Consider the following 15,109-nt stretch of genomic DNA (forward strand, 5'->3'; position numbering starts at 1 on the left):
TGTACTTCAATTTCTAATTCTGTTAGAATTCCATGTCCAGTAAAAGTATCCTTAAAAAACCAAAGTGAAATTGACACATATTAAAATAGCCAAAAGCAGAGAGAATTAGTTGTTAGCAATGCAATGCTATGAGAACTGTGAAGAAAACGTCATCAAGTTGAGTAGGAATGAATAAATCTGGAAGCATGAAAATGCAAGATGTAATGAAAACAAAAAATCATAAATATGTGGGTAAGAACTAAAAATGCTGACTGATTAAAAACATAATAATATTAATATCTTGTGGGATTTAGAACATGCTCAAGAATTAAGATACACGCAACACAAGGGTGGGAAGGGGAAAGTGGAATCAAGCTGTAGCAAGACCCTTGCTTCCTTAGTCAAGGATGTGTATTGAAATTTTTAAGATATAATATTAATGTAAGAATAAATATCTAAATAATAAATCAAGCAGCAGCTTTACTTGCTATGTCACAATGCCAGCCACTTATGTTCTTAAAATTGTATCTACAAATCACATCAAAACTGTTAAAAACTGGCCGGCGCCGCGGCTCACTAGGCTAATCCTCCACCTAGCAGCGCCGGCACACCGGGTTCTAGTCCCGGTCGGGGTACCGGGTTCTGTCCCGGTTGCCCCTCTTCCAGGCCAGCTCTCTGCTGTGGCCCGGGAGTGCAGTGGAGGATAGCCCAAGTACTTGGGCCTTGCACCCCATGGGAGACCAGGAGAAGCACCTGGCTCCTGCCTTCAGATCAGCGTGGTGCGCTGGCTGCAGCGCGCCGGCCACGGCGGCCGTTGGAGGGTGAACCAACGGCAAAGGAAGACCTTTCTGTCTCTCTCTCTCACTGTCCACTCTGCCTGTTAAAAAAAACTGTTAAAAACTAATTAAAATTTAAAACAAAAATTTTTTAAAAAATCTGCATAACTCCCTCCCCAAAAAAGAGACCAAAAATGCCAAACAAAAGTCTTCTTTATGCTATTTTCAAGAGATAAAATTAGACTAAAAGATGGATATCTGATGAGATATATTAATCAAAAGGCAATAAAAGGGAAATATTAATATCAGACAATCAGATAACATGGCAGAGAGGGAGAGATCACAATGTTATAAAGGTTAGTACTACAAGAATTTATAAAAATTCAAAAGTGCTTAGTAACATAACTTCAAAATACATAAAGTGAAAATTAACAGAATTAAAAAGAGAAATAGATAAGCTCACATTCACAGCTGGAGAACTTATCACTAAGTAACTAACAGAACAGTGGACCAGAAATTGCTAAGGTTATGGGGAATTGAAGAACATAATTAAGCAACTTGGCTTAATTGGTATATACAGACAAATAAACCCTATAGCTTTAGACTACAAGTTATTTTGAATTACATGTGATATACTTTCCAATATAGGCCCTATCCTGGCCACTGAACAATCTAAGTTTCAAAGGATTAAAATCAGGTTATATTCTGCAACAACAGAATAACATTAAATTAGAAAATAACAAGAGAAAGAGAACCAGGAGCCTCTTTCATAATGGTTAGAAATTAAGCAACATGGCCGGCGCCGCGGCTTACTGGGCTAATCCTCCGCCTTGCGGCGCCGGCACACCAGGTTCTAGTCCCGGTCGGGGCGCCGGATTCTTTCCCGGTTGCCCCTCTTTCAGCCCAGCTCTCTGCTGTGGCCAGAAAGTGCAGTGGAGGATGGCCCAAGTCCTTGGGCCCTGCATCCCATGGGAGACCAGGAGAAGCACCTGGCTCCTGCCTTCGGATCAGTGCGATGTGCCGGCCGCGCGGCGGCCATTGGAGGGTAAACCAACGGCAAAGGAAAACCTTTCTCTCTGTCTCTCTCTCTCACTGTCCACTCTGCCTGTCAAATAAATAAATAAATAAATAAAAATAAAAAATATTTTTTTTAAAAAAAGAAATTAAGCAACATGTCTAAGCTATTTTTGGATCAAAGAATATATTAGAGGAATATGGAAAACATTTTTAATTGAAAAAGCAATGAAAGGATTTGAAAGCAAATCCATGCATCTCTAGGGTATTAAAAACTCATCAAAATATATATTATGTATGAAACAATATGCCCACCTTATACCTTACACAAAAATCCACTCAAAATGGATCAAGGATCTAAATCTATAACCCAGTATCATCAAAATTCCTAGAGAACATTGGGGAAATTGTGCAAGACATTGGCATAGGCAAAGACTTCTTGGAAAAACTCCTGAAGCACAGGCAATCAAAGCCAAAATTGCCAAATGGGATTACATCAAGCTAAGGAGCTTCAACACTGCAAAAGAAACATTCAGCAAAGTCAGCAAAGTGAAGAGACAAACAACAGAATGGGAAAAAATATTTGCAAACTATGGAACTGATAAAGGATTAATAATAACCAGAATCTGTAAAGAGCTCAAGAAACTCAACAACTAAAATAAACAATCCAGTTAATAAATGGGCAAAAGAATTGAACAAGGCATTTTTCTTTAACTTTTTTGTTATTTTTTATATTATTCTTTTTTTAAAAAAGATTTATTTATTTTTATTTGAAAGTCAGTTACACAGAGAGATGAGAGGCAGAGAGAAAGAGAGAGAGAGAGAGAAAGAGAGAGAGAGAGAGGTCTTCCATCCGATAGTTCACTCCCCAACTGGCCACAACAGCCAGAGCTGTGCCTATCCGAAGCCAGGAGCCAGGAGCTTCTTCCTGGTCTCCCACAGGGGTGCAGGGGCCCAAGGACCTGGGCCATCTTTTACTGCTTTCCTAGGCCATAGCAGAGAGCTGGATCGGAAGTGGAGCAGCCGTGTCTCGAACTGGCGCCCATATGGATGCTGGCGCTTCAGGCCAGGGCGTTAACCCACTGCACCACAACACCAGGCCCTATTTTTCTTTTTTTTTTTATTTAATTAATCATTTTTACATAGATACAACTGTAGTAATATAGAGGTTCTTTTCCCCACACCCCCCTCCCTGCTCCTATCCCACCTCCTATTCCCTCTCCCATCTCCTTCTTCATTATGGATCATTTTAGTATGACTTTATATACAGAGGACCAACTCTATGCTAATCTTGGATTTCAACAATTTTCCCCCACACCCACACACAACATATAGAATACAGTTTGGGGATAGAATTTGCAGTCGATTCTCATATTATGGTTCAATAGGGACAGAGGTCCTACCTGGGGAACAAGTGCACAGTGACTACTGTTGTTTCTTTAACAATTAACACTCTTTTTATGACGTCAGTGATCATCTGAGGCTTTTGTCATGGGCTACCAAGGCTATGGAAGCCTTTTGTGACCATAGACTCCGTTGGTATTTGGACATGGCCATAAGCAAAGTGAAGAGAAGAGTGTCTCCTTCTTTGAAGACCCTTTCTTTCCTCTGAGGTCTCACAGAGATCCTCCGTGTAGGTGTTTTGTTTTGTTTTGGTCATGGAGTCTTTTCTTTCCAAGGCATTTTTCAAAAGAGGAAATTCAAATGGACAAAAGACTCATGAAAAAATGCTCAGGATCACTAACCATCAGGGTAATGCAAATCAAAACCACAATGAGGTTTCACCTCGCCCAAGCTGCAATGTAGAAATAAAAAACCAATAAATGCTGGCAAGGATGTAGGGGAAAAGATTTCCTAATCTACTGTTTTGGGGAATGTAAACTGGTGCAGCCATTGTGGAAGACAGTATGGGGATTCCTCAGAAATATGAAAAAGAGTTCTACGAAATGACCCAGCCATCCCACTCCTGGGAATTTACCCAAACAAAATGAAATCAATAGATGAAAGAGTTGTCTATATACCCCCATGTTCATTACAGCTCAATTCACAATAGCTAAGATATGGAATAAACCCAGTGTCCTTCATGGATAAAGAAATTGTTATATATACACTATGGAATTCTACTACTCATCAGTAAAAATAAAAGTTAAATTCTGTCTTTTGCAACAAAATGAATGAAATTGGAAACCATTATACTTAATGAAATAAGCTAATCTCAAAAAGGACCATTGTTTTTCCTGATCTGTGGTAACTAATAGAGGACTTTAAAAGTAATATATAGCAGCAGACTCATAGAATGGCAGATGTCCTAAACAGCACTCTGGCCTTGGAATCAGCCCTTAAGGCATTCGGATCCAGCTGAAAAGCCCATGAGAGTATTTCAGGTATGGAAAGCAAAGACACAGTGGCAAAAAAAAAAAAAAAAAAAAAAAAAAAATCCCAGTGGAAAGAACAGGTCTTCAAAGAAGGAGGTACTTTTCTCTGAAGGGGGGAGGAGAGAACTTCCACTTGGACTATGACCTTGTCTTAATATGATCAGAGTTGGTGAACTCAAAGGCTTCCATAGCCTTGGCAACTCATGACAAGAGCCTAGGGTGATTACTGAGGCCATAAACAAGAGTGTCAATTTGTTAAGTCAACAACAGGAGTCACTGTGCACTTACGCCTCATGTAGGATCTCTGTCCTTAATGTGCTGTACATTGTGATTTAATGCTATAACTAGTACTCAAACAGTATTTTACACTCTGTATTTCTGTGTGGGTGCAAACTGTTGAAAGCTTTACTTAATATATGCTAAATTGATCTTCTGTATACAATGAGAATTGAAAATGAATCTTGATGTGAATGGAAGGGGAGAGGGAGCGGGTGAGGGGAAGGTTGCGGGTGGGAGGGAAGTTATGGGGGGGAAAAGCCACTGTAATCCATAAGCTGTACTTTGGAAATTTATATTCATTAAATAAAAGTTAAAAAAAGTAAACATCAGAATAAGAAAAAATAAAGGAAGTGTTTATTGTTAAAAAAATAAAAGTAATGTATCTGAGTGAAATTGACATTTTGAGATTCGATGATCATTTACAGCCCTTGTCTCTACTGTTAAGGAACAGTGTTTTTTTCTTCACATTATTTGTTGAACTTAGTGTGGGGTTAACCTTATGGGTATAAAGTAAACAGAAAATAGATCTTTGTAAAAATTAAGAGTAGAACTAGGAGAGGGAGGAGGAGGAAGGGTTGGAGCATGGGTGGGAATGAGGGTAGGGTGGGAAGTATCACTATGTTCCCAAATCTGTATATATGAAATTAATAAAATTTGTGTATCTTAAATAAAATCTGAAAAAACCTAAAATATGTATTATGGAAAAAATTTTAAAAATAAACCGAGTGACAGATAAAAAGTTTAAAAAACACAAATACTTTCTGCATCATGTGAATTTCAAAATGTATATTGGTGATACAAAATACCTCCTAGCAGATATTAGCAAAACCTCTGTCTATGTGTGACTGTGTTTTATGTACTTGAGCATGAACATGTGTAATCAAGTGGCATCAAAATTGACAGATGGTTTTGAAGCCCTTTACCAATAGAGGGTTTACTTCTGCTGATCAGTACTCTGAAAAATGAAAAAGACCCACCAATGTTGCTGGCTCAAAGATGAGGAAGGCAACAAGAAGCTGAGTGGCTCTCAGCAGGCAAGCAGCATGGGAATGAGGAAACTCGGTCCTAGCACCACGAGACCCTGACTCTACCAAAGACAAGAGTGCTCATGAAAGCAGTCTTGGCTGACGCCGTGGCTCACTAGGCTAATCCTCCACCTTGCAGTGCCGGCACACCGGGTTCTAGTCCCGGTCGGGGCGCCGGATTCTTTCCCGGTTGCCCCTCTTCCAGGCCAACTCTCTGCTGTGGTCCGGGAGTGCAGTGGAGGATGGCCCAAGTGCTTGGGCCCTGCACCCCATGGGAAACCAGTATAAGTACCTGGCTCCTGCCTTTGGATCAGTGCGATACGCAGGCCACAGCACCCTGGCCACGGCAGCCATTGGAGGGTGAACCAACGGCAAAAGGAAGACCTTTCTCTCTGTCTCTCTCTCTCACTGTCCACTCTGCCTGACAAAAAAAAAAAAAAAAAAAAAGTCTTCCTTCTGTTGGTTCACTCCCAAATGGCTGCCACGGCTGGAGCTACGCCAATCCGAAGCCAGAAGCCAGGTGCTTCTTCCTGGTTGCCCATGTGGGTCAGGGCCCAAGCACTTGGACCATCCTCCACTGCCCTCCTGGGCCACAGCAGAGAGCTGGACTGGAAGAGAAGCAACTGGTACTAGAACCCAGCACCCATATGGGATGCTGGCGCCGCAGGCGGAGGTTTAGCCAAGTGAGCCACGGCGCCAGCCCCATCATCTTTTTCTAATATTTCTGATGGTTGCATACAATTTCAGCTACCTTGAAAAAATCCTGTAAATGTCATGCCTAAAACTGAAATTAACCTACACTGACATATTTTTTCATCAGTAATGCAAGCAAGATTAAGGTCATTCAAAGCTTCTTAAAACATAATGTGCTTAGAGTTAACTATAGGATCATTAAGCAAACTGAAAAATAGATCTTTATAAAAATTAAGAGTGGGAATGTGAGAGGGAGGAGGAGGAGGAAGGGTTGGAGCACGTCAGGAGGGAGGGTAAATGGAGAAGAGTCACTATGTTTCTAAATCTGTATATATGAAATACATGAAATTTGTATAACTTAAATAAAATTAAAAATAAATAAATAAAATCATAATGTGCTTCTATGTTCCATTTAAGTAAGCTGTCATCTAAATAGTTATGGCTATTAAACGTCACATGGCAAAAATCAAATAAAATCCAAACTTACTTGAAATTTCCAGAGACCTCCAATATCATCATTTCTTTCAAAACAGGTGGGCTCCAAATCTTCCTCCAAGCAGCATTTGATGGCACCCAGCCCACTAATTCCAGCTCCAATCACTGCAATCCGCTTCTTGGCCATGGTGCCTCCTCTGGTTGGGAAATTGAGAGCTCTAGTCCACTTAAACACAAATTATATTGTCACAAGCACCTATAGTTCCACGTATTAAATTTTTATTATCTTCATTAGCAGTGAGGAAATATGATAGGTATAAAGAGAAAAATGCATAAAAATTAATTTCTTCCCCCCAAAGTTCTCTGTGTAGTCAAGGAGAAAAATGGAAACATATAATTCCCAGGCTATGTGATAAGAGCAATTAAAACATCCTGCCATGTGAACAGGAACTGGCAGCACAGGGAGGGAATACTTGGCCTGCTGGAGGAAGTGCCACAGGTGAAAAAATTTAAGGGTGAATGAGTAGGCATTATCTTGGTAAAAGACATGGGAGGTGGTGTATGTGTGGCTTTGGGAGGAGGGCATTTCAGACAGTGGAGACAATGGGAGTGGAGGCAGAAGTGAGAGAACGCAGGGTGGCTTACAAGAACCACAGTGCAGTAAGGTAACGGCTGAAATGAATCTGTCCGAAGTATGAAGTTGTGATTGTTTGTGATATTTGTTTCAGTGAAGTGATGAGGTGAAGGCCATCTCACAGTGGTTAACTACACTCCCGAGTCTATAGAAGTAAAGCAAATGTAATATACTATATATTCTCAAAAGATGTATTTATTTATTTTGAATATATTTTCAAAAGATTTATTTATTTATTTTGAAAGTTAGAGTTACATAGAGAGAGAGGGAAAGGGAGAGAGATCCTCCATCTGCTGTATTGGAAGTGGAGCAGCCAGGACGCAAACCATGTCAGCATTGCAAGTGGTGGCTTTACCCAACATGTCACAACTCCAGCCCCTGACTTTCTTTCTTTCTTTCTTTCTTTCTTTCTTTCTTTCTTTCTTTCTTTCTTTCTTTCTTTCTTTCTTTCTTTCTTTCTTTCTTTCTTTCTTTCTTTCTTTCTTTCTTTTTGACAGGCAGAGTTAGACAGAGAGAGAGAGACAGAGAGAAAGGTCTTCCTTTTCCATTGGTTCACCCCCAAACCGCCGCCACAGCTGGTGTGCTTCAGCCCGCGCTGCACCGATCTGAAGCCAGGAGCCAGGTGTTCCTCCTGGTCTCCCATGGGGTGCAGGGCCCAAGCACTTGGGCCATCCTCCACTGCACTCCCGGGCCACAGCAGTGAGCTGGCCTGGAAGAGGGGCAACCGGGACAGAATCCGGCGCCCCGACCGGGACTAGAACCCTGGGTGCCAGCGCCGCAGGTGGAGGATTAGCCTAGTGAGCCGCGGCACCAGCCTTAATAGGTTAATACATGTTTGCTTAAATAACAGAAATTTTTAAAAAATTATATCTTCAGGATTATTATAAAAGTTTCAATATGGAATGTGTGAGCCTTAGGTTGTACATCTATTCACTTATTCATTTATTTGAATTTTATGTGTCCAACCAACACTTATTCCTCAGCTGTGGACCAGGTACTGTGCTTATTGTGGAGGTCACAAAGAACACAGACCTTAACCTCAAAGGCCACATTCTCAATGTGGAAGTAGTTCAGATAAAGACAGCACATTATAACTGCTAAGGTTAAAATGCATGCAAATTGTGTCCTAATCTTGCAAGCCACTTGTAATGACTATGTAGACCTGTCTCCTTTCTTGATGAAAGTGTCATTTGTTGCAAGTGCTGTTTCCATTGCAGAAATGTCTCCCTTTTCTAACCAGGTACCTTTCATATAGACCTTTCCCCGAATTTCTCAGGCATAGTTAATTCCATCCTTGTTGTTGGGCACAAGGTGCCTTGTACAGATCTGTATTATTTCATTCAGGACATGATTTCATTAATCTTAAATCTGTTATTTGGAAGAATCACAAGTACCTAGCAAGATTTGAGACTCATAGCTTATGCCTAATAAATATCTGTGGATTGGGTGAATAAATTAACTTTTAAACTTATCTATATATTTTTACTGAACAACATGGTTGGACAATAAGACAATTGTTGTAATCAGATAATGTTGTAATAATATACAGTTGTAATCAGATAAAGTATATTAATTACTATTCCCACATTTAACCCTCAAAGCAATATATAGTAAGGCAAAGAGACCAACCTTTGGAAAGAAGAAAATCCAAGTTTCATTTTTGCTTCTTAATGAAAGTAAATATGTTTCTCCCTCTGTCTTCTTGGGAACAGTCATTCCACAGCAGTCTGCAGTCTTTTATAGCTTATTTAATTAATGAATAGATAATCCCTTCCCATGACTCTTCCAATTTGGATTTAAAATAGTGCCCTAAGCCTTTTAGGGAAGGGACCATGTCTAATTTGATGGTATTTTACAACTCACCCACTGGTATTGATTTAATACTAACTGGCACCTTGTAAAGGTCATCCAAATGAGGCCCAACAGCTCTGTCACCCTTTGAAATTTGATTTGCCCACACTGACCATGTGGTCCTTCTCAAAGGCCCCTGTGGCATATGGGTAGAATCAAAGAGGGAAACCAAGAGGGAAGAAAAGGAGAGTTAAAGAGAGAGAGGAAGAGACAGAGACAGATTCTCCATCCGCTGGTTTACTCTCTAAATGGCTACAGTTGCTAGGGCTGGGACAGACCAGAGCCAGGAGCCAGGGGCTTTTTTTCATGTTCCCTACATGAGTGCAGGGGCCCAGGCTCTTGGGCCATTTTTACTGCTTTCCCAGGTGCATTAGTAGGGAGTTGGATCAAAAGTTTAACAGCTAGGACTTGAAGCAACACCCACACAGGTTGCTGGCATCACAGGCAGTGGCTTTACCCACTATGCTACAATGCCAGTCCCTCTAATTATTCTTTTCATAGCCCCTTTCTTGTGACTGTTATTCTTTCTTTTGACTGTTAAATAATTCTAAACTCAGTTCATGTATCTTTGATATTATTCAATTGTTTTAAGATTGTTCCATTGTCTTGCATTTGAGATTGTTATATTACTCCAAGTATTTGAAGAACTAATCATTCTATTGACACTGTTTCACCTTGAATAGTTTACACTTACATGGTTTGAAATTTTTTATCTCACCTTCAGTGGAGACTTGTTTCTCTTTGGAAGAAGAGAAACAATAATATAGAACAACTGTATATAGACTTTTGCTGTGCACTCCATTCAGATCCCAGACTCCATTTCACTCACAGGGTTGGGGGTCCTCTAATCACCTAACTCTATGCAGAGACCATACTTTGACATCCCTATATCATGTGGTCCACATGTTTAGTTGGGTTTTCTAATTCTAGCCTATATAGCATGGGGTCTCTTAGCCCAATGTTTCTTTTGACCATTTGATCATGAGTTGGTTGCTCCAGATTTAAGTTTCCCCTTCATTTTTGAACTGAGGAATTTACCTTGTACTGTTACTTTTATGTTTCTTTGCAATGGGAAGAGATGAACAGCTGTCCATGTTAGCACAATGTGTCAGGTTGTTAGACCTAGAAGTCTCTCAACTGTTTTAATCTTTAAATCCTGGAAACTTTTGATGATTTTTATAGAGTCCTCTTTTATTTATGCAATATTAATTAGTGCATACTTAGACATATGTGTAGATATGTATATGTGTGTACATATATTTGTATATGTGTATGTACATGTGAATAAACCTGATTTTATTATAAATTCATCCCCATGAACATAATGTGCACAGGGGTCACTCACCACATGAATACTCATAACATTTTATTTCCTAATTCACTGATCAAGTTTGAACTGCTTTGGCTGGTGTGTGTGAGTCTAGAGCAATTTCTTGGGGATCCCACAAAATTCAGACTCTGGGGAAATGGTATATCTGACATCTCTTTTTTTAAAGAATTGCAGAATTTAAAGTTTGTATGTACCATCAATCAGCTGTTATCACATTTGTGACTGTCCTCCATTATATCCCTTAATAAGGGTCACCCATTCTCTAATCAAAGTTCTGAAGAAATAAGGATAATGTAGCTTCCCATGTCAGCCTGTTCATTTTCAGATAGCTGTGATCCTTGTACCAACATCCATCACTTTGAGCTAAAATCCGTTTGTATAGAACATATGCCCATCAATTTTTGTGTACTAGGGTGACAGAATAAATATATGTCATGTAAATGATGATTCTCAAATGTTTACAAGAGCTGTTATCATCTTCTTTTCCTTGAGAAATATTCCACTAACAGTTTCCTGAATTTCATAATTTGAATACCATTGCTATCCTACTTGTTTTCTTCTTGACTTCTTCTAGTTTGTTAAGGCTCTTCCTAAGATGTTGCAAACAGGGCACAATATTCCATACAGTCGAAGAGAGCATATTGATGACCATGGATGGTAGTTTGAAATGGAGAATCATCTATGGTTTGTTGTGGGGTATGGTTTTATCTTTACTCCATTATCTAATCATAATTTAAATTAGAGATCTTCCAAGAGGGGTCAGTGAAAAAAAAAAAAGGATCAAGAAAAAATATACTTCTGCCATATTTTTGTCTTAAATGTAAGAAATGAGTTAAGCTTTACTGTGTTTAGGGTGTGAGTTGATACTCACAGGTCTTGTGTCAAACGATCTGAGGTAGATGCCATTTGTGGTGACATGGAGGGACAAAGAGGGTTTGGCCAATGCACCCTCCCTCAGTCACTTGCTCTCTATATTGTGTCCTGTGGTGGTTCCTATGGGCTTGGTTACATAGATTCATAGATTACAACATTGCAACTTCACCAAATTTTCCTTTAAAAATGGACATGTGGCTTTAAAATGATTATTACTGGGAGATCCTTGACTGAGGATAATATTAATAATTCTAGCACACATTGACAAGAAAAAATCTGAGCTGCCCCTTCCCTTATTTTTAGTGTGAGGTCTTCATCTACCTCTTTAAGAGATAAAAAAAAATAACAATGACTTCATCAGACTTGTGTGCTCTTGTTTGATCAGTGTGGGGAGGCACTGGAGACCCTACTAGGATCCCCTACCCTTAATAGATGCCTCCTAAAGTCCACCAGCAACTTCCTTTGTTCATTCACAATATTACTTGATCTGTGAATGATGTTTTCTTTTTTTTGTTTGTTTGCTTGCAACTATTTTATTTTACTGTTTATTATTTATATTCAATATTTAATTTCATTATGTGAGTTTTAGATAATTATAAGGGAGAATAGCTAAGGTCATTCAATAAGAAAATATTCAGCATTAGCAAAAGCTAGTCCTACAATACTTTGAAGGGTGAAAGGCAACTCAGAAGGCAAAAGACACTAAGCTACTCTGCTTGAACTGACTGCACAATGAATGGCAAATCGGTTCAGTGCAGAAGCAGAAATCCATTTAGGTAACAAAAACAAACAAGACAAAAATGTTTTCTAATTGATGTTGTCCAACTATGGCTCTTGTGAAAATTTGGCTTACAAGCTAAGAATGCCATCTGTATCCTCCATAGTTGAGGAAAAAGAATTTCATGATACCTAAAATTTATATGAAATCCAAATTTCAACATCTGCTGACAATGTTTTCATTACAACACAGTCATGATCATTTTTTTCACACATCACCTGTATGTGCTTTTGAACTAGATCAGCAGAGTGAAATATTTGTAACAGAAATCTTAGGACTTATGAATCCCAAGATAATTATTGCCTGGTCCTTTACAGATAAAGATTTCTGTCTTCTGGCTATGAACACAGATTGTAGAAATCATTTATTCTGCAAAACTAAAGGATCTAAATCTAAATAGTCTCCGTGTTCCTTGCAGAATGATTATATGAAACATTATGAGTGAATTATGTACATTGCTATAGGTGCACAGAATAGGTCATGAAAGACTGTAAAGGTGCTTCCTTCTGTGGGACTTACACTCCAGGAGGGGGCAACCATTAATTCTCTATCAACACAATAACAAAGTAAAGCATGTCATGTGCTGGAAAGTGAAAATTGTGTCAGAAAAAAAGAATATTATGGTCTTGAAAACACAGTGGGCTGTGAGTTCTGTTCTTTGTTTTCTTTTTTAAAAAGAAGGTATAAGATGTTGTTCTGATATACCTATACTTAGTAAAATGAGTACTACCATCAAACAAGTTAATCTGTTTTATTAACCCTATTCACATCATTTTTCCCTTTCCAAACTTTTAAATACAGGACTAATGACCTACTTCAAGTATTTCTGGATCAAGAAGAGTTATACAAAAGTAAAATAAATTAATGATCTACAAAGCTTATGGGTGCTCCTGAGTTTCTGAGAAGAAAAGGAAAATACCAATAATGTGTTCTAATCCTTGGCACACAACCTTGAAAAACAGAAGCTCAATTGTATAGATGCCTGAGGAAACTCCTTGGCAAATAAAGCACACAACCCTCTAAAACAGACCCTGGGCACAGGTCAGCAGTTTCCCAACAAGATTAAGTAGCGATGAGCAATGCTTTTACACAACATCCACTTGCATTGTCCTATCATTAATGATGGATCGTTTACGATGGCTGATCAAACTGAGCTGCTCCTCTGGAAATACTTGCTTCATTTTAATGATATAGACAATACATTGGAAATCATTCTATAGGCGCCATTCTGATCTCAATGGCAGACACTCAAACATATGATGAAAATCTCACCACAGTCATCAGTTTCCAGGCCAACTCAGGCTGCAAAGCCCTGCTCCTCTCGCTGTGTCTTCTCTTCATGGTTGCCTTCGCCCTTCATTCTTGGAATACACTTATTCAAGATTTAATGAGCACTTGCTGATGGATAGCTATCCATCGTATATTTAAGAGAGTATAAGGACAAAAGGAAAAAGAAAGATACCGAAAGAAGGATAGATATGAATAAATTTTTTTAAAAAACTAGAAAGAAAATGAAGCAGAAAATATAAATCCAACACTTGATTTTGCACTGTATAAGACATACTCAAAAACCTGTCTCCCAGCATTTATGGTACACCAGTTTTTCCTTTGATTTTGATTCCCTTAATTTAAAGCTAGAAGTATGTTTTATTTATCTTGCAAAATAAAAACATACTAGAACTCTCCACTAATGATATCTTTCAATAGCGTGGTCTTTGAGCACAGCTAGCACTTCTAACGTTAGGTGCTTTTGCATTTAAATTCTTACTAACATGTACTGTTTCTTTTAAAAGGACATCTGTATTTTGAATAAGATAATAAGGAGGGGAAGTTTTCAGAATTGAGTAACATAATAATTTCATGATTTTTAATAGAGCTTACCTAATGTAATGATAAGCATATTGTAGGACATAAAATCATATTTTCTTTCAAAATCAACAGAACTTACAGCCATTTATTCCCTTTTATATACAAAGGACAGTCGGTGTTCAGTTCTTCTTTTTTTTTTCTTTGACAGGCAGAGTGGACAGTGAGAGAGAGAGACAGAGAGAAAGGTCTTCCTTTTGCCGTTGGTTCACCCTCCAATGGCCACCACAGCTGGCGCACCACGCTGATCCGAAGGCAGGAGCCAGGTGCTTCTCCTGGTCTCCCATGGGGTGCAGGGCCCAAGGACTTGGGCTATCCTCCACTGCACTCCCTGGCCACAGCAGAGAGCTAGCCTGGAAGAGGGCAACCGGGACAGAATCCAGCGCCCCGACTGGGACTAGAACTCCATGTGCCGGCGCCGCAAGGGGGAGGATTAGCCTATTGAGCCGCGGCGCCGGCTGGTGTTTAGTTCTTGAAAGATACCCGACAAAAGTGGAAGTTTGGGTCCTCTGTGTTGAATAACTGTGCTAGGTGAATCCATTACAGTTCCTAGTGAACAGAACTATGCAGACATTAGGAATCAGAGAGGTTACCATGTTAGAGCTGGAGACTAGAGACTGGGATGAGTGGTGGTTGGTGAAGTCAATATGAAATCAGTTTGAAAGTCCAGGAATTTAAGAGAGAAATATATGACCACATGAGAAACAACAGAGGACAAAAGCAAACCCAGATTAGAGTGCCAGGGGTGTGAAGTAGCTGACCTCCACCCAGTGGGGGAGCTTATAGGATCAGGATAGGATTAGGATATTCTGACAAACCCTTTTCTCTTGAAACTCTTAGCAACAAGTTACTGTTGGTTATTGAGTAAATCACTAACTGTTGCTCAACTATTGGTTAATATAACATTTCTATCTCCTCTAGATCTTAATGTGTTATGATATATCCAGGAACGGCCCTCAGAGATTATGCAATGACAAAGATCACTTTCAGTCATATGAGACCAATATGCTTTGTGAAAGGAACTATGGTAATGTTAAGTCTTACATCTGATTCTAGTGAAGCCAAATAGACAATATATGTGACTCTGGGCAAGAAGTATAATTCACCAGGCCTATCAGTAGGGACACGTTGTCCAAGTCTTGGTAGCTACATTGAATGACATTGGATGTGTGTTTTGGCCCATTTTCTTGGTGAGAAAATC

General features: G+C 39.3%; 1 protein-coding gene across 1 annotated transcript in view; it reads right to left on the bottom strand.

Annotated features, from left to right (window-relative positions):
* The window catches only part of LOC100353031 (flavin-containing monooxygenase 5-like), a 41,939-nt gene extending 35,176 nt beyond the window's left edge, over window positions 1–6,763 (bottom strand). Inside the window, exon 1 of the mRNA XM_008264144.4 lies at window positions 6,629–6,763. Coding sequence (XP_008262366.4) covers window positions 6,629–6,763 — 135 coding nt within the window. The remainder of the gene's footprint in view (window positions 1–6,628) is intronic.
* Between the last annotated feature and the right edge of the window lie 8,346 nt (window positions 6,764–15,109).

Source organism: Oryctolagus cuniculus, chromosome 7 (genome assembly GCF_964237555.1).
Source record: "Oryctolagus cuniculus chromosome 7, mOryCun1.1, whole genome shotgun sequence".
Classification (NCBI taxonomy): domain Eukaryota; kingdom Metazoa; phylum Chordata; class Mammalia; order Lagomorpha; family Leporidae; genus Oryctolagus; species Oryctolagus cuniculus.